The sequence below is a fragment of the Telmatherina bonti genome (assembly GCF_933228915.1).
Source record: "Telmatherina bonti genome assembly, chromosome: 14".
NCBI lineage: Eukaryota > Metazoa > Chordata > Actinopteri > Atheriniformes > Telmatherinidae > Telmatherina > Telmatherina bonti.
In genome coordinates, this window is record NC_136612.1 from 30,947,033 (window position 1) to 30,967,281 (window position 20,249).

Genomic DNA, 20,249 nt, shown 5'->3' on the forward strand with positions numbered 1-20,249 from the left:
GAACTGCGTCTAAATGGGCTTCATGAATTGGAGCTGCAGCTGTCTCCATGTGTGTTGCACTCATAGAGATGAAGCAGCCACGTTCCACACAGCTTCTGGGATGAGTTATCTCAGAAAAGCTGATCATTAAATCACGATGAGCAGAAAATCATGGATGTTAAGCGCCGACAATGCACATAAGTGACATAAAAAAAAGACCAGCTTTTCCACATATTGCTCCTTTTTTTCTCACCATTCTGCAAAGCAATCAGATCACATCATGAGCAACACATAAAAAGTTCCAAATGAAATAAATATATTTCTTATTTCCCACGTTTATACGTCTTGATATGTTATATTTACCACCTAAGTGCACCATAAACGCCTCACTCGATATTTCTTCCTCCCTCTCGCTGCGGTGTGATTTATTATTGATCTATGCATGGGTGTTTTCAGCAGTATGTGGTTGTTGTGCATGCTCGTGTGCGCTCGATTTAATGTTTTTCTTTTCTAAAGGCATCCATAAATAATTCACCAGTATCTATTTATTCTAACAAATCGCCATCAAAGTTTAAGTGTTAAGAGATGGATGAACGAGAACAACTGGGAGGAGAACGCTTACTCATGCTTCAGGTCAAAATCTCAGCAACGAGATAAACCCTTCACACACTAACAGCGATACATGGAGGCAGACTGTGGTACCTAGAGGGGACACAGAAAGAGGTAAGCAAAACGTAAATGAAAGACCGAGATGAAGGTTGATGAAAGCAGACAAAGAGAGAGGAAGATCAGAGAAGATGGAGGGAAGCAGATGAGGGAGTAACTGGATGAATTCAGATGGATAAAGTGAAGCAGACAGATAGAAATAAAGCTGAATGAATAAAGTACAGAGACGTAAAACGGACACCACAGATGGGTTTTCTACCATCCTCAGTTTAACCAGTCTGCTCTAGTAGAGGTCTGTCTCCCACACGCTTCAAGAGACCAGCTAGTTTAGTCGTTTTCTCAGATGATTCTAAGTTATTGAGGCATAACTCACAATGACAAAAACCACATCTTCCAGCTCATCCAAGCGAGAACAGTGGCCACAACATGAAGCATGACTTTATGCTTCCGTTGTCGCCAGGATTTATCAAATATTTCACTTAATGGCCTCAGAGGCTTTAACCTTTTAAAATGTGTGAGAACAGATGGTGCCAAGCTGTGCCAAAATGGCCATCGTGGAGACTTCGCTTTAACTGTCTGGAATAAATTTCTTATCCTGCTTTGCTTTACTTTATTAAAGTTGGCTTTTGCAGAAATGATGTTCACACGTTCACACTGTGTGATGTAATGGCGGTTTAAAGCTGCAGCAGCGTCCTTCCACGGGAATATTCATCCTGAAAGGGTTTTGTTAAGGCAAGTTTTTAACTTTTTTCATTCATGCTACGTGCCATGTTGATTTGTTCTTTATGTTTTAACAAATCTCAGAAGTGTTCCCTGTATTCTGACCAAGCGGCAACCTCTGGCAGTTAAAAGTGTAGCCTATGTGGAAGTGCATAAAACTGCAGTTCCCCCTTCATCCACTAGGGGCTCCAAAACAGAGCAAATCCCCAGAGTCCCATGTTAAAAGACCAACTTCACAGCTGAAATAAACAGCCTGGTTCAAAAATCCATTTTAGGTTTAATAGGTCAGGTTTACCTTCATGACAACTGTGGGGGGGAGTGAATTTTTTTTCTAACTTGCCCGTTTTAAAGTAATTTAATCTCAAAGTTCGGCATATTTAGCGGCGTGTCCTTTTGATTGACAGGTACCCGATCTCCCGCTTCAAGTAAGAAGAACGTAGAACAACTGCGGTTTTTAGCCGGTTAACAATGTAACTTAGCTTTAGCCCGCTTACCTCCGTTAGCTGGTTAGCTCCTGTTATCTCCGGGTTAGCTCCGTTAGCTTTTAGCTACAGAAAGCTCAGAGTCATCCACCATGACGCTCACGGCTCCCCTCTCAGCTCCACCTCTTTGCCCATATTTGTATTTTCCGGGCGAGACGACATGCATGACGCTGCCAACATGGCGATGGTAGGAACCGCCCACCGAGCTTCAACGCAGGTCTTCAGAAACCTATGGGTGACATCACAGAGACTCCGTCCATCTCTTTGTATACAGTCTATGATTCTGACTCAGGAAGAATCCAATCAGACCCTGTGCTTGCAGAGATGGACTCATTTCATTATGGTATGGAATTTTCAAGCAGAGGCATAAAAAATAGGCACAGTGCTCAAAGGGTTAAATGCATTTGCCAAATTTCTCATTTACTCAAAAAAATCAAGGTCACCCTAGATTACCCCTGCACGCTTTTATTTACTTATTTTTTTAAAGCTATTTATCAGTCATTTTCTGCCTGTGAACCGATGCTCTCAGATGTTCAGACCGACATACAAATGAAAAAGCTAATCGGTGAGCGTACAGACTGGCTGCCAACATGTACAGACTCAGGACATATCGTCCTACTCCCTGCCATGATGGGAGTTCTAACTGTCCCATCACCGACATTTACTCTGTATCTGGCTGTTTTTCTCATCCTGTCTCGCTTCAACCTTTTCATGCCATTTTTTCCCCTCTTACGGCGTCTTTCTGTTCCTTCACAGTGAAAATCTGAGCTTCTCTTCTCTTTTGTTCAACTCGTGCTTCCTCCATCCTCCTCTTCCTCTCCCACATGTCTCTCTTCATACTCTCATTATATCAAGTCTGTTCTACATGTCAGCTAATTCACCCTCAATAAATTCTAATTGCTGTTTAATTGTGCTGTAATGAGACAAGGGATTGACTGTACTGCACATGTGCAGATGTTATGAATTGAGAGGGGAAGATGTGGAATGAGTACTGTACGTTTGTAGATACACAAATGAGTAATAATTCTATTTATTTTTGCCTAAATATACCTATAATATCTGATATTTACCAACCATTTGTGTTGTGTACATCTGAAACGATGCGTTTGATGACAGATTAACCTCAGCAAATCGACTGATATGAAAATGTATGTAAAGATTTAAGTGGTGCACATCACACTGCATTTAATCTTAAAACCGAGGGAATATTGTAAAGTATAGCCTGCCTTTGAGGGACCATTTCAGCTACTTTCTCATATTTTCAGAATCCGGAGAGGCTGTCAAATGTTTTTTTCTCGTTCTCAGGCGACAGCAAACCTGAAACTCAAACATCCGTTGGTGTTCTTACTGATAGTTTTGTCTGAAATGCAGGGTGTTTAATGGCACATGAAAACAGTCTCTTTTCTCGTTGGAAACATTTCCACAAAGTGTTCAGATAAAGCATCTGGGAACACAATCTCTTTCCCTACGAAGGCATTTACCTTTACTGCTTCAAAACGCCACTAATAAAGCTGAACAACCTGCTGTGGTGTCTCTCTCAGTAAAGACTCCACTGCTGGTGCACGAACACTCCCGGAGAGCGCTCTGCCAGTCTGCTGTTCAGGCTGTTTGGAGGGAATTTGAAGCATTACTAAATGTAGATTAAATCCTGGCTGTTTTGGGTGAAAGTGAAATGCAGAATTGTCTCATCTGTCATCTAATGGCAGAAAGAAGCAGGCATGTCCGGGTGTTATGACAGATTTTTTGTTGCACTGTGACACACAACTCTGTGTGATGGACACTTTCGTAGAGACAGGTGTGTGTAAGGGTCAAATCCCTACTAGCACATCAGACATGAAGTAAAGTATATATCCAGCCTTAAAAATAACCCACTTTCTTTCTTTCTTTATTTTTTTTATTTAGAATATTTCATATAGAGAATTGCACTGCATGAAATCTTGTCTTTTAAAGATACTTTTGAAGTCACTTCTGTCAAACGCATGAAGCACAGAGATGATGTTTTGCTCTGCCAACAACTGATGCAAGTTACAGTTTTGTCTTGCCAAAAGGAAGCAATCCTGTGAACATGGTGCGGAAATGTTGCCATCTTTACAGGCTAATCGAAGGTAAAATGGACTAATGGGTGAAGTAAGATCTAAACAGACAAATAAAAGCTTGATTCATTTATTTTAAACGCGGGCACAATATTTTTTGGACTAAAGAGAAAAGAGTCATTCTGGCTTGTTGTCACCATCCAGATGAAAAACTTGCATCTCTAATGGTATGGGGATGTATTAGTACCGTGAAACTGGAGAGTCTCCAGCGATATTTAAAGCCTCAAAAGGTACAATCCTGCAGGTTTTCCATGTATCCCTGCTGCAACACAGGTGACTCAAATGACTCAGTCATTGTGCAGAACTTAATCTCTGTTGGATCCATTTAATGTGAGCCAGATGTGTTGAAGCAGGGATACATGGAAACCTGCAGGACAGCGGCCCCCGAGGCCGGACTTTGGACACCCCTGGCAGAAAGGTACAGCTACAGAAGAGTCTTGCACATTAAAACAGAGCCATGCTAAGCTGCACACAGCATCTGTTACGTCTGCATGGCTTTATAGGAGAAGGTGTCATGTGACCTGCATGCAGTTCAGACTTTTCAACACTGAAAAGATTTGAGGCATCATGACAGTAAAAACATGACTCGAGCCTTTTGAGCAGTTATTATTGATTGTGCATGTTAATTTATGGATAAGATATTAGTTTATGAGACATACAACTATTTATTCAGTTTCAGAGACCTGATGCATCACTTTACGGTAAAAAAAAAAACCCCAAAATCTTAACCCTGTTGTACATAATCTAAAACTTATCTTCTGCCCCCTGGTGGAAACCAAATAAACTGCAGTGCACAAACACGCAAATCACTTCAGTTCATTTCTTTACTTTAATTTTTATTTTATTAAATAAGCTCTTCAGATATTGTTTTTTGGGTCAAACATTAAAGGATTTTAGGATTATTAAAGAGTATTCAATCTTTTTTTTTTTTTTGCCTATTTGCATGTTTTTTGTTTTTGTTTATTTTTGTTGTTGTCTTTATATTCTACACATTGTCTCTCTGATTTCCTCCAAGAAATGCTATTTGGCTAATTACCTAAAATAAATGTAGTACTGGTTCCCATTATCAGCCCCACTAAAATATCTTATTCAACTGTTTTTTCTTTATATTTTGATGCCATTGACAGCAGAATTATTACTTAGCATGGTATAATTAGCATAGCATAATCAACTATCGCATACTACTTCATGATTATCGAGGCTGCAGAAAACGTGTTTTTCATGGCTTATGTTGCACTAGATAAAGTCGTATTTCTGAAAGATTAATTTACAAACAAAAAAAATGATCTGTCCATCCACTATCTTTGCCTACTTATCCCAATACAGTGTTGAATATGTTTGATTTCATGAAAACTTGAAATTAAAACTTGCAATTTAACAACCAAATAAAATAGTTGGGATTGTAGTTAAAGGAGCCTTCACATCGCAGCTTGCAGGATCTTTTCATATTATTTTAATCTACTTTGTGAAACGGCCTGTATTTATATGGTGCTTTCATATTCACGTTGATCACTTCAAGTAGTTTGTCACAATGTCCAACAACAGACTCATACGGCGCTTCTGTTCACCTGATCACAGCCTGATAGACACATCCACAGGTAATGTTGGGGTCAGTGTCTGGGTCGAGCACACTTCAGCATGTGGTCAGGGGAAATGTGGAATAAATATACCGACTTTCTGGTTGGTAGACGGCTGCTTTTCCTCCTGAGCTACAGCTGCCCCAGTTTCTTTATAAAGCTTTCTACAACCCGGTTCATGCTCAGCAGTGTGAGAAAGACTCTAGGTCTGCATTCACGCTGCAGACAGATGTGATGTTACCCCCATATGTGACCCATATTTGGCTTTTTTATGATGGTCTGAATATCACAAATCAGACACTTTCAAACCAGACGCGGCCCTTTTTCATATCTGGATCTAAATTAGATCCACATCCAACGTCTTTCAGAGCAACCTGAACATTCATGTCACATTTCATCCGACTTCACGATGGATGCAAAGGCTAGCATGTGACGTCACTTCTTCTTCATACATGTGAGTTGCTTCAGGGCCGTAGACATGTCAAACTCAGGCCCGCGGGCCAATTTTGGCCCGCATTACAATTATATTCGGCCCGCGAGAGGATTTCAAATATGTATTAAGTCTTGCCCGCTGATCCATTATACAGCGCACGTACCACTAATACTACAAATCCCACAATGCTGTCTTGGTGCTAGACTCCGGACCGGAAAACGCCCTACTAAACTGGATAAATATGATTTTATTGACCGAAGGAATGGTCTGTTCAAAGTTGAAAGGGATAATGTTTTTTTTTTTTGTTTTTTGTTAGGTGTTGGCTTTGATGGTCTGTGATGAAAAGATTTAAGTTACAATTAAAAAGAATATAAAGTTCCAGATATAGAGGCCTTACATTTCAGGGTTTTTTTTCACAAAAAACAAAACAAAACAATGTTCTAGGTTCAGCGTTTAAGCATAAACAGGCCTAACTATTAGGGCTGTGACGATATGCTTCTGTCTCGATTTGATTCCAATTTGTTGGGTGCTGATTCGATTTAAATTGCGATTCTCACAATTCTTCGATATTGCTGATTTTTGTAGATTAAAAACAAAATAAATGGATGTTTTTGCTCGTCATTTTTCTTGATTTCAATTAGGAAAAACAACTCAGTCGCCAGACCATCATTCTGCTGCTATAATGCCCAAGAAAACGAGTAAAAAGATCAATAAAAACAATAAAAATGGCAAAAAATTTTATAATGGATCATTTTTATATATTTTTAAAAAATCGATTTTAAAATTGTGAAGCAAAAAAAATCCCGACTTTGGATTCGATTTTCCCACCCCTACTATTATTTAACATTTAAAAATGTTTAGAAAAATACTGTATCTCAAAGATAATAAAAACATGAATAATAGCTGTCCCTTTCTGAATAAAAAATGAGTTTGGCCCTCTACTTTGTTCCTCTTTTTAACTCTGGCCCTCTGTGAACTTGAGTTTGCCACCCCTGCTGTAGACGGTTCACACTGGAGTCTGAAATTTTAATATCAACAAGTGTGCAAAAACTCTGGAACTGGCATTAAGGCTTGCTGTATGAGCATTGTCTATAAGAGCTTGTCTTTCAACCCCGCCATCACTGCTCCCACCACTTAAGCCCAATAAAACACTGAAGCTCATGCACCACCCACATCTACTGGCTGTCACTTCAAGATCAGCGGGGATGTAGAGAGACTTCATGCCACTCTTTCAACTCATTTGCAGCAGGAAAGGCAGACAAGAAGCAACATTTTATTTGATGCATTTGTGGACTCAGATACCCTCTTAGCAACTGGTTACTGATTTAAAAAGCTCCACTTCCAGTAACCCACTTCTGTGCACAGTGACAGTCAGGTCGGAGCTTTTCGTAGCGTTCCCTCGCAGTGGGAGGTCAAGGCAATATTGTTTGCAGGTTTATTAGATTGTCAAATTCAGGTACATGAAGCGAAGCTGGCATTTGTCTGCTGAGCGCATTAAACAGTGTGAAACAAATGGGTTTTTCGATGCAGTTTGACTTGAGCTGATGTCTTGCAAACTGATGTGAAAGCAGCAGCCCTCAGGTGGGATTTAGCTTCAAAACACACTTCTAAACTAAAATGCTCAATGACAAACCTTAAAATATACTCTTGTACCTGCCAAGCACTCACACTGCAGGACACACACACACTCAACCTGGCCTCTAGACAACACTGCAGAGGTTGTATGTTAATATAATGAGTTGTCCCACAGGTCAATACGGGAACTGGGATAATAAAGAAGTGAGTATAGAGGAAGGGAGGAGGGAGAGAGCAGCATGTGAATATGAGGGTAAAGATGATGAAGATATAGGAGAAAAAAAAGACAGGAATACCTAAAATATCTATTTGTTCTTTATCCTAAGTGCTAGAGAGAAAATTGGTGGTTTGAGTAATTAATTAAGAGAAATATAGTTAGAAATTAGGAGAAACAAAGTTTAATGGTAAGATGTGTGTGTGTGTGTGTGTGTGTGTGTTCGGTGGGAGTTTATTTCCCCAAAGACCTCATTAAAGGCTCCATGTCCCCCTGCACTTGGCCTGCAGAAAAAGGCCAGAGGGGCCGAGATAGTCGGCGCTGAAGTGTGTGTGAGACAGCAGTTGCTCTTATTTCTGCATAGAGAACTGACAGAGCTGCTCCAGAAAGATGGAGGGAGAGGGAAGGAGGACGGAGGATAAGACAGAGATAGGTAGGGGAAGATAAAGAGCAGCATGGACAGAGTGAGTGGGTGTATGTGAGTGGGAAAGTGTGATCACAGCTTTAGGAGACAAGACAGACTATTTCATCTGAATAATAAAAGGGAAAAAAAGAGGCTTTAATGCATTTTACTGTAAAACTAGACATCATATGCAAGTTATGTACAAGCTGTCATGAGAAGTGACAACATTTCTAGTTCCGATTCAGTTTTTCAAGGACTTTTTTTTAAAAAATTTTATGGAAACTTTGTGTTATTTACATGCAAATGATAAGATTAAAACAGGCCAGCTGAAACAAGTACAACATGAAGATCCTGGAGAAAGTAAACACCTGATCAGATTTCATGATGGTTGCAAATGATGCCAGATGAAAGAGACGTATCCAGAAAACATGCAAGTGGAAAAAAAAGGCTCTTGTAATCAGAGACATGTAATCAGAGAAAAGTGAGAGTTTGTCCGTGTTTGTTTTGTATATTTACTTGTACTTTACTTTACCCTCTGCTGTGTGTATCTCTGGTGATGGATCATACTCTGTGCATGTGTGCTCATCTTACACATCCCTGCAAACAATCTGGATGATGTGCAAAGGACAGCAGGGCTTCATCGAGCAAGGTCACATCTGATGAACACTGTGTGCATTCACTGAAATCAACCACACACACGCAAATGAAGGCACATCTTGTCTTTGTTGGACTTTGCATTGTTACTCATCCCTGTATGTCTGCGCTGTAACAGGCACATAAATCATGAAATGCAAAACATCCACTCTCGCATGAACAGTGCAGCGGTTTCATGACCTGATGTGTGCAAAATTCACAACCACAACAGCCTCATCTGTTATACAAAAACACCACGAATGACAATTATATTTCAGCTGGAGTAATTTAATTGTTTTTAGATCAGCACTTTGAGCCTTGTGCCTGTTTTTAAGGCCTTTTGAGGGAAATTTTAAATGAGTATATTTCTGCAACACAACATATATGTTTGGAGTCAAAGTAAAGGGAACAGTTAAAATTAATTTAATTGTAATATCAGTCTGGCTGGTCCGAAAGCTGCAGCTGTAGCTCCAAGCGTCTATCAGATCATAAAACAATGCGAGAACATTATCTCTGCAAAGACACACTTTGATAATGTGGAGCAGAACAAGAGAGGTTTTAGTACAGACAGTTCAGACAAGGACTCCAAAATGGCCATTTTGGCACAGTTTGGCCATCTGTTCTCAAAATCCTACAATTTAAAACCCCTCAGGTTCCTAAAAAAATCAACAATATGATGATAAATGTTTATATTCTGTACTGATAAAGAATAATTCGTACTTTCATCAGTTTTGATAGTGCAACCTCCTCTAAAAGAAGTGTGTTCCTGGGTCTACTTTCTATCAGATATGGAGGTTGTGCATTGCCATTGACACAAAAGGGCTCCCAACTGTCATTGTTGCACAAATTTTAACTTGAGTGGGGGAACAATATCACACAGTGTGCATACAGGTTTTTTTTCCTCCCAGCAGAGGGCGCTCCACACACTCAGCTGCTGCATGAGTGGTGGGATTGTGCTGCAAGGCTGTCTATGTTCTCAGTAACACTACAGAAATGTCTGCAATGTGAGGAGAATCAGTGTGTGGAGGAAAAAAAATCCCATTTTCAGAATCCATTTGGAAGATTTGATAATGATGTTAAACACAACTTTGTCTAAACGTCCGAGACTCTGAAGCATCCAAGGCCAGAGACAGAATTCATGTGGTTTCAGTCTCACAGGGCGAAATCATCATCTTGTTGTGGTTGACTGTGGGAATTATTATCTGTATGACTGCTGAATCCTTTCCCTTTACTGTCTCCTGCTGAGACTGTGATTCATTTTCGAGTGCTTCCTTTGATGGTATTGTAAGTGCAGTGTGTAAGTGTGTGTGTGTGTGTATCTGTCGGTGTGTGTGACTTTGAGATTTCTAATCTAATACAAACAGACACACCTCTTTATATATGTGCTCTCCAGTACACAAAATTTCAAAGATTGCCCTCCCTTTTACTCTATTTTGCTACACTACTTATACTCACACACACACACAGACATGCACACACACGCACACACGCACACACACACACACACACACACACACACACAAACACACACACACTAAGGCTCATGCACACAGATGCACATGCTCACACACCAGCACAATCACAAGCAGAAGCACATTTTCCCAGTACCACATCTCCAAGGGAACACAGGGATGTCTCTATGGCAACAAGCAGCTTGCTCCACTAATGAACTGGTTTCCATGGTGACCGTGTTGGCTGTGGACAAACGGAGTCACTGAATAAAAGAGACAGAGAAAATGTGCTGTTACTCCTCTGCACAAAACCCTCAGTGCAGATCTCTCTGTATGACACACACACACACACACACACACACACACACACACACAGAGGCACACACAGAAATGTGTGTCAGAGTGTGTGAGTGAAGAGATTAAGATGAGTGACAATGAATGAATGAATGCTCCGAGAGAAAAGGAGTGCTGGCGAGAGAAGAGAGCTCGTGCAGTAATGCAGTGAGAGGCAGAGATCCCTGCAGCTGGCTGCTCTCTGCATGGGCCAATCATCCTGCTGCCGCCTCAAGGTCAGAAAGCAGCTCCACTCCACTCTGAGCGAGTGGAGCGAGCGAGGCAAAGAGAAGAGGAGATGGAGTGGAGTACAGCGCTGCCAAAAGCCGTCTATCAGCCATCTGTGTTGTGAGTTACGTTCCACTTTGCTGACTGGGCCTCTGGGCTGCTCTGCGTTTTGGCCATTCATGACCCTGCTGGAGACACTGAAAGCTGCACAAAACTGACATTCAAGCACTTTCTGCTGGCTGAGGCCACCAGGGTTCCTCACCCACTTTGCTCCGGTACTGTCTCCCCCGTCTGGCTCGAGCGGGGAACAGCTTCAGTGTACTGCAGTCAGACAGCAACCTCACTCATCAGCTTAATAAAAGTACTGGCTGAGTACACACACACTGACCTCTTTGGTAAAAACACATTTTAGATTTGTTTAATTGCATCAGCTGTATTTGGTTTAATAGAACTATAAGCTAAAATGTGATATATGTTATTTTATACCAAGTCAAAAACTGACATCTGGATTTTAAGACTTTGCAGAAGTGTAATTACAAAAGCATTTCTCGGATCTATCCGCAGATTCTTGCAGGGTTTGGAGGTCCATATGTGCTGAAGAGCTCAAACACTCCAAACACCCTGAACTCTGCTTTGCTCTCCTCACTGTTTGGTTTGTGTCGTTGTCATTCTCCAAGGTGAATTGCAGCTCTGATCTCAGGTCTCTGAGGTCTGCTGACGGTTTGCTTTGGTCTTCCTGTCTCTGCTGCTGAGAAGCAGCCCGCAGCATGATGTTACCAACGCCATGCAGATGACGATGAGTGCCTGGTGTTCAACACACCATTCAGTCTAAGTAAAGTCTGGCAAACTGAAAGCATGATGTCTCTTTGTAGCTGCCATATGGACCTGCTGACGTCGAGCTGTTCAGACGGCTCGTCTTCCAGGTCCTCTCATCTCTGTACCAGAGGTCTGAAGCTCCTTCACAGAGAGGAGTTTTGATCCTTGACCAAGTATCTACTTGCACAGCGACTGAGTATAGTTGGATGGGAAACTGTTAACCCAAATTCATAACAACTGAGCCCACATCCAAACTTTTGGGTCAGCTGCACCAAAGCTTTTGATGCAATCTCTCTTTGAAACTGCCATGCTGGTCTTCTTCTTCTGCTGCTGCTGGGTCTGTGCTGCCTGGTCTAGATTTTCTCATGGCAGATCCAGGTGCACACATTGTTGGTGCCCTGGGTTTCAGAGCTAGCTTTTAAGAAAAATTGGACAAAGATGCATGGTGCAGATGACAGAATGTAGGTCACAGGTATTGCTCATCTGTGGATGGGATAAACATCTGCTCAGCTGTCTGAGAAACCAGGTGGTTCCAGACATCTTTTCTCTTTTTTTGTTATTTAGGCCGAAGTATTGCAGGGACTAATCGAAGGCTTTGTAATAGTTTTATCTCCTTCACCTGTCTGTGGTTCACAAATATATTATTATAACCCTGATGAGTTCATGGAGCAAATTTATTTTTGACAACTAGATAAAATAATGACAATTTAATGAGTTTATGAGGGGGAAATCGTTCCAATTTATGCTAAAAATCACAGTTTTATTTGGGATTTTAAAGACAAGAATGCAGAAAGCTCCTGGTCTACTGGTCAGTGGATTGTTTCTTTTGTCGCCATCTACTGTTGTTCAGTGACGTTCAAAAGATCCAAGTTTTAGCTTCATTGCATGAGTTGCTGCTCATTTCAAAGCACAGATGGTCACAGAAAATATTCCAGATCGTTTCACCCCATATGAGGCAGGCTGCCGTTTCAGGTCCTCAGGCAAGATTCTCGTTTGGGAATATTTGTTGCTTTTTCACAGTTTTTGTATTCATAAAAAAGACATTACTCCTTTTGGAGTTTTCTTTTTAATGATAATTAAAAATAATCTTTTTTATTTATTTTTTTATTTTATATAAGTCCCTGATTAATCTGAATAATAAACACAGAGAAGCTGCATCTTTAGCATTCTAAAATCTTACTATTGTTGACATGCATACGACACCACATTTACTGTATTTTGTGCTACGCTGTGTCTGTGTGTTGGTGAGTCTCATTTACGTCTGTCTGTCCTGCAGAAATGTTTGCGGTTCAACCCAGATGCCACCGTGTGGAAGGCCAAACAGCAGGTGCTGTGCTCCCTGACCGAATCTCTGCGCGATGTCCTGAACTATGGTCTGTTCCAGCCTGCCACAGACGGTCATGACGCCAAGTTCCTGGAGGAGGAGCGGCTGCTCAAAGAGTACCCACAGTCCTTTGAAAAAGGGGTACCATACCTAGAGGTACTGCTCCAGTCTCATATTCACACAGTTGCATTCAATTCTGCACACAGTGTGTAATACCCTAAGTGTCCTCAAGATGTCGCTGTTTTTCTTCTGTACAACCAAGAAAAATCCCACGAGTATCCGTAAGAATCCTAAAATAATTGACTTAAACTCCAGTTTTATGAATGAGATGTTTGTTTATACACACTTCTTAGAGGTAAGACACCAAAATATCTTGTTTTCCCTGATCTGTTAAATGCCACACCAGCTGATCTCTCACCAGTCTGTACAGGCACTTTCTTTTCATGCCGCATTGTACCCAGCAGAGGCTCTAAACTGGTTTTAAACCGCTGTAATGCCAGAGTATTCCTTTCACATTTCTCGCCTTCTGTGATGTAGAAGACGAAGCTTGCGTAGCAAACCAGATAAAGCTTGTCTCTACAATAAATCTGCAGGCCCCATTTCATGGATCTAGGCCAAAAGCTGTGAGAATTGAGGACAAAAGCCCTCTGTGTTGGGATTAACTCCTTGTTTCCTTTCTCTGTTTCTGTCCCCGGTTTAGTTCCGTTATAAAACCAGGGTTTACAAGCAGACCAATTTGGATGAGAAGCAACTGGCCAAGCTGCACACAAAGGTATACAACCCATGCTCATGACCTGGAAGATGTATAATACATTCATGCAAATGTGGTGCAGTCTGAGGGGATTAAACAAGTACTGCAGGCTTTTTGCACTGGAATACATGTACTTATACGCCACCCATTGTCTTTTGTAATACCTTCTATCCATATGCAGGCCAGCCTCAAGAAATTCATGGATTACATCCAAACCAGCTCCGTAGACAAGATGGCCAAGTTCTTAGACAAAGGCTTGGATCCTAACTACCAGGATGCTGATACTGGTGGTAAGGAGAGCAAAACTGACACCATCAATCTTTTTTTCTCATAGTTTAGTTTCTGTATTGATTCAGTGATTATGGACTAATGAAGCTGTAAACACAGCTTACAAATGAACATATATAACAGATGAAGATGAAATCACTCCTTGCGTGATGAAGCTTCATAAAGGTCACTACAATGTGCCAAACACCATTTTCAATTAGACAGCCTCAAGTGATATAATCAGCAGTGGTTCCCAGCAGTTCGGTGATCTGTCGCCCTGCTGTTTAAATTTACCATGTAAACTCTCTGCGAACCCCACCCCTCCTCTGTTTTCTGCCCTCAGCTCTCCAACATCTCGGCCTCACACTTTGTGGAGAGTCTGAGCCAGTATTGTTCACGACTTGGTGGCTGTTTCCAGATCCTGTTAGTGATTAGCATGTGCAACAGACGGTTCATTTACAGTTTGGGGTGTTGCTCTGTGTCACTCCAGCCGTTCTGAGAGCAAGTGTCAAAACACCAAACACAGCCTGTGATCAGGGGTGTTAAACACTCTGCCTCTGCAGAACGCAGGGGGGCAACAGAGAGCTCGATGAGCCCCGTTACATAGCATGCAGTACTAACATACAGTATGACAGTGAAGGTGTTTAATGCTTTGTGTTTTTAACCCCAAACATTGTCGTGAAGGGCTGATAGCTGAAAGGAATTTGAAATGTTGAAACTGATTTTTGGACATTTATGCCTCTTTATGCCTCTTTTATTCATATAACTAAAAATGTTATTTTACAATGTTTTGCCAAGGTGTTCATGAACAAGTGAAGCATGTATCTATACTGAAGTGTGTGTTGTGTACCTCCACGTACATTTTAAATTTCAGCCCCCTGCTGCAAAACTTTCTAGGTTTTAAGAGAAAATTGTCTGCCAGGAAGTTCAGACCTTTTTAGATGAGAACTAATTTTTAATGAAGACATTTGAGTCTGACTTTAGACCTCATCCCAGAAATGGCTTTAAAAAGATTTTAAAGGCATGTTTTATACTACTTCTGGTCATGCTGCTATTTTCGTGCTTTTAGGTCTGAGGGCTTCCTTTGACACCGTGGACTGAGTTTATTTTCATATCTCATTTCAGTTTCATAACTGCGGTACTTGGAGGCTCAGTGACGGACTGGTTTAAGCCTTATTTGACTGGTAGAAGTATCTCAGTCAGCATCAGACATGGTGTTTCTGCCACAGCTTCTACATCATGTGGGGTTCCTCAAGGATCCATTCTTGTTCCTTGGCTGTTTTCATTGTATCTGCTTCACATGGAAGCTATTCTTTTAAAAAATATAACGTTTTATACCTTCCTTATACCTCATGCTAACAAAACAGTCAAATAATTCACTGAACTGAACACTGTCATACCTTGAGGATGTTAAAATCTGGATATCATTTTAGTTTTTAAAATTCAATCCTGAGAAGCTTGAGGTATTCGTTATTTGATGTTGTGACCATTTCCATGCCAATTCTCTCCATTTCTGGCTTTCAAGCACACAATGTGAACATGTTTTAGGAATCTGGAAGTGGTCTTTTATGAGATTCAAGCTTTAAAACACAGATTACCACCAGTGCTAAAACTATCTTTTTTACCATTGGAACTTTATCAGGGATAAAGTTTAAAAAAGAATAAAAAATTTAAGATGTCTCATGTGTCATTCATGCTTTTATTTTTTCCACTTGGACTTATGCAAAGACTGCATCCTCGATTGCCTCCATTTGATCCAGAATGGAGCCGCTCAGCTTTAGTTTAACTCCAATCCTTGCTTCCCGGCATTGGCTCCTTGTCAGGCTGTGGAGTCACTTTTAGACTTCATTATTAACCTCTAAATATTTTTCGCCTTTCATATTTGACCGGCTTTTTATGTCCCTATGTGTGTCAATGATCACTGAGGTTTTCTGACCAGGGACACTTTGTGGTAGGCTATATCCTAGGTGCCACGTCTTCCGCATATTTTTTGTGTTTTTATATGTTTAATTTTACTGTTGTTAAGGTTTATTGTGTTTTGGCAAACCTCTGGTGTGTAGATGTGCTTTATAAATAAACCTAATTTGAGTTGGCTATCTATGCACGCTTCCCACTGACTGTTTCTGATAGTGTTACATAATTCTGGTAGTTTCTGCTTGTTCCTGTCAGGAAGGTCTGTTTTGCATCAATGCCATCATAACATTGGACCTTCAGACCAGCAGTAGTTCAAACTGTGGTTTACAGAAGCTGATCAAAATCGCTCCCAGTTATTTTATTCTTTGCAAAAAAGAAAAGAAAAACTGGAAATATTCTAAATTATATAATTAATCATGGTACATTTGTTATTAAAATGGGTAAAATTTACTTTATTGTTGCTGGATTTGACGTCAGCTTAATGGCGAGGTGTAAGCGCGTTGGCAGGAAAATAATACCGCTTTTCGCAGGGTGGAACCGGTATCGAAAAATCTCCAAGGAAACTTTTTCCCCTCAAACATTTGGAAGAAATAAATATGAAAATAAGTCACATGACCTGCTTCACTACTGACCAGGCATCAGTCTGTGAAGCTTTTCATGCATCAATACACTTCACTGATATTTCTGATCAATTATCAGGTTCATTGATTCTAATCTGAACATACTGCAGTCAGAAAAAAATCAATAAGTTGAGCAGAGGGGAATCATTTTCAACTTACTGTCTGTTCCTGCACCATGTCTCAAATTGCCTGCTGAAAATAGTGGTCTAAAAGCAGCGGTCCATCAGCCGAATCCAGACCTTAACTGCTTGTTACTTTGGTCACATAACGCTGATTAGATATAACATTTAAACTGGACAAAACTCTCAATATTTGAAAAAGAAAACAAATTTCCTTCTTAACTTGATTTGTTTAACCTTTTAATGCTTATTTGTGTTATATTCTAGTAATAATAATAATAATAATAATAATAATAATAATAATAATAATAATGATGAGGAAATGAGATTACATGAAAATGAAAAATACTTTATTAATCCCCAAAGGGAAATTCAATAAATGATGACAATAATAATAATGATAATAATAATAATAATAATAATAATAATAATAATAATAATAACAATAAGAAGAATAAGAAGAGTTATTATTTGAAGAAATAGGTTAACTAAAAATAAGAAAAAAAAAATCATAAAGTAAGTGACCTTTTCTTTTTTTTTTTAAATTTAATGTTAAATAAGAAATCAGATCTTCTCCAAAAGCAAATCCAAACTAAGCGTGTTGGCTCCTGATGAGAATTACCTGCTCCACAGCAGTCCCTCTAATCATCAGAATGTGTGTTTGTCTGTGTGTGTGCTGTCTTCAGAGACTCCTTTGTCCCTGGCAGTGCAGTGTGAGCCAGGTGGAGGTGAGGCCATCCGGGTCCTGGTGGACGGAGGGGCACATATCGACTTCCGTGCCAAAGATGGACTCACACCGCTACACAAGGCTGTTCGAGGCCACCACCACACAGCCCTGCTGGTGAACACTCAGACATGTTTCTGTCCTTTTTATAGAAATGTTGTGATCTAACTTTGAAAAATAATGAGTTTTCATTTCTCATGCTGCAAAACGGAGAAAACTCCCAGCTACACAACTGTGTATACGTGCAAGATGGCTGTTTTCCTCGTGATTGACACACTGTTATACCGATTTGTGTTACCGCATAAGCAAACTGGCTGAAGACAGAATAAACAGACCCTCCAGTTTAGCGATCCACACGCACACACCCACCCACGCAGAAAATGCACACAAAGAACAAATTGCCTGCTTTTAAAGGCCTATGGCACATTTGCATTTTAGGCGTTTGTCCATATTTTAGGCTTCCGTGTCAATGAGAATACAGGTGACTCGTGGAGGGAAACTAATTCAGTAGAAGATAATTGTGGAAGCTGCATACTGCCAGGGTCCCGGTATTCCACAGAGCGAAGGAACTCAGCTGAACTGGAAGACAGATTACATCAGTCTCTGGATGAATACATGCATTTTTCCAGCCTGATGGGTTGACCGATCATGTTTTTGTCATTCTTTCTGCTCAGTTAAATCACCATTATGTTCAACTCACTAAATACTCCTCTTTGGTTTGAGGTCATGTTTAACGCTTGTCTCCTCCTGCAGGTCCTGCTGTCTTTGGGTGCATCTCCAGACTACAAGGATCGACGGGGGCTGACGCCACTCTACCACACTGTGCTGACAGGGGGCGACACCTCCTGCTGTGAAACTCTGCTGTACCACCGCGCCAAGCTGGGCATCAGGGACGAGAACGGCTGGGATGAGACACACCAGGTGAGTGTGTGTTTGCAACTGCATGATTAAGACCTTAAATGAGCACTGTGAGAGTCTTTCAGGGGATTGTTTAAGCTTTTGTGCCCAAATTAAGACTCTCTTAAAGAAAACCAATGAGAAGTTTGCACAAATCACTTCTGGGTATACTTTGTGTTCCAGTGTGTGTCTACGTCAAAAAACCCCATTCATGTCACGAAACACTACATCCCTCATCCTCCATCTTTCACATCTCGCTTCTGTGGCCTCATATAACAGATGTGAAGAGGACAGGCAAGGTTAAGAAGAAAAACCAAGGTACAGCTCAGTGTGATCACAAAACGTCATCCTTGTCTGCTTCTTCAACTATATTCGCCAGCCACCGTCCATCTCATAGTCTGTGTGTCTGTCTGTGTTGAGCTGAAACTGACTTGTAAGTTCAATAATGAGCAATTAATGCTTATAAGGGGACTTGGAGTCCAATATCAGACTCATAATGATTTATTATGACTTCTGAAGTATAATTTTTAAGCAGAACCTGAACAGGGACTTCACATTAATGATGAAACTCATGGGACTGAAAAAGAAAGCAAAAACATCCTCTGTGTTTAGTTTTGATGTCTAATCACAATGTGGCTGTATTTGTGTCCATATAATGAAGGTTCCAGTTGTTCTAACGCTCATTATTATTGCATCTCACTTGTGTTATCTCGCTGTTTCCTCGCCCTTTGAGTTTGGAGGTGGTGTTAATTAAAGCCAGTGTCATTTTATAACTCTCACCTTGTGTATCTCTCGGTGTCACTGTCTCTTCTTTATTCTTGTTTGCTTATCTCTTCTCTTTATTAAACATCCACATAAATCTTTCTACTTTCACATTTTGGTACGCCTTGTCTTTTCACTCATATTTCTTTTTCTTTCGGTGCATCCCCATGCCCTTTTTTTTCTCTCTTTCCACTTCTCCTCCACGTGGATGAACAGGCCTGCCAAAATGGAAATTCGCAGCATCTGGAGCATCTCCTTTTCTACGGGGCCGATTCCTCCTCCCAGAATGCCTCTGGAAACACTGCCTTGCATATCTGTGCTTTATACAACAAGGTATTTCATTCCAAGCAGTTCAGATGCTGTAACACATTTAATTTTCTGATATTTGGGTTTTATAAAAGCTTTATTAGCTTAAAACTTTAAGCCAAAAAAGTGTGCTTCAATATATTCAGTATCAATGCATAAATGCTTTATGAGCAAAAGAAAAAGATCTAGTTTAACAAGCGAGATAATTCTTCCATATTAACATTGTTTTTGCATGAACGTATGACATGAAATTGCATGTGATTTGTTAATACAATAGAGTTTATAAATATCTTTTTAACATCAAATATGTGTAATCAACATTGTTTGCTGCAGGAAAGCTGTGCACGAATTTTGCTTTACCGTGGAGCAAATAAAGACACAAAGAATAACAGTGGACAGACTCCTTTTCAGGTAAGGCTTAAATACCTGACTGGGTAATTAAACATGGTGATTCGCTCTTCTATTAAGTTAACCTACCAGAAAGTACGGCAATGCACACAGAGGCCCCAGGTGGCATGCAACCTCTAAATCTAGATGCATTCATTGTGTCTATTAGCCAACTGAGACAATTTGGTCTTTTTTTTTGTTTGTTTTTTTTTAATAAACATACATGCAAACAGACATACAAAGACAACACGGACACAGCATCAGGTTAACCAAATGGTGTATTGACCTGTATAAGGAGAAAGAAAACATGGTGAACATGTGGTAGAAATGTGTATTCACATGAGATACTGTGATATTTGCTTCTTTATTCTTTGTAAGAACAAATAAACATAGTTAATGTTTGACTTTATAGTCAAAGAAGTCATCTAAGTTAGAAAACATTGACAAAAAAGCAAAAGTATTAATTAGCATCGTTGTAATTGTGCCAGCATTAGCCAAATGGCTAATTGTGCATCTCTTGGCCAGCTGCCCACAATCCAATAGCCAATAAAATGAATAAAAAAAAAAACTAAACA

General features: G+C 40.3%; 1 protein-coding gene across 1 annotated transcript in view; it reads left to right on the plus strand.

The window, feature by feature from the left end:
- The window catches only part of shank1 (SH3 and multiple ankyrin repeat domains 1), a gene marked incomplete at both ends in the record, with an annotated part of 58,191 nt that overhangs the window by 1,626 nt on the left and 36,316 nt on the right, over positions 1-20,249 (plus strand). Inside the window, 7 exons of the mRNA XM_079253199.1 lie at positions 12,880-13,083; positions 13,628-13,699; positions 13,860-13,968; positions 17,285-17,439; positions 18,076-18,243; positions 19,198-19,314; positions 19,621-19,698. Of these exons, the coding sequence (XP_079109325.1) occupies positions 12,880-13,083; positions 13,628-13,699; positions 13,860-13,968; positions 17,285-17,439; positions 18,076-18,243; positions 19,198-19,314; positions 19,621-19,698 (903 nt within the window). The remainder of the gene's footprint in view (positions 1-12,879; positions 13,084-13,627; positions 13,700-13,859; positions 13,969-17,284; positions 17,440-18,075; positions 18,244-19,197; positions 19,315-19,620; positions 19,699-20,249) is intronic.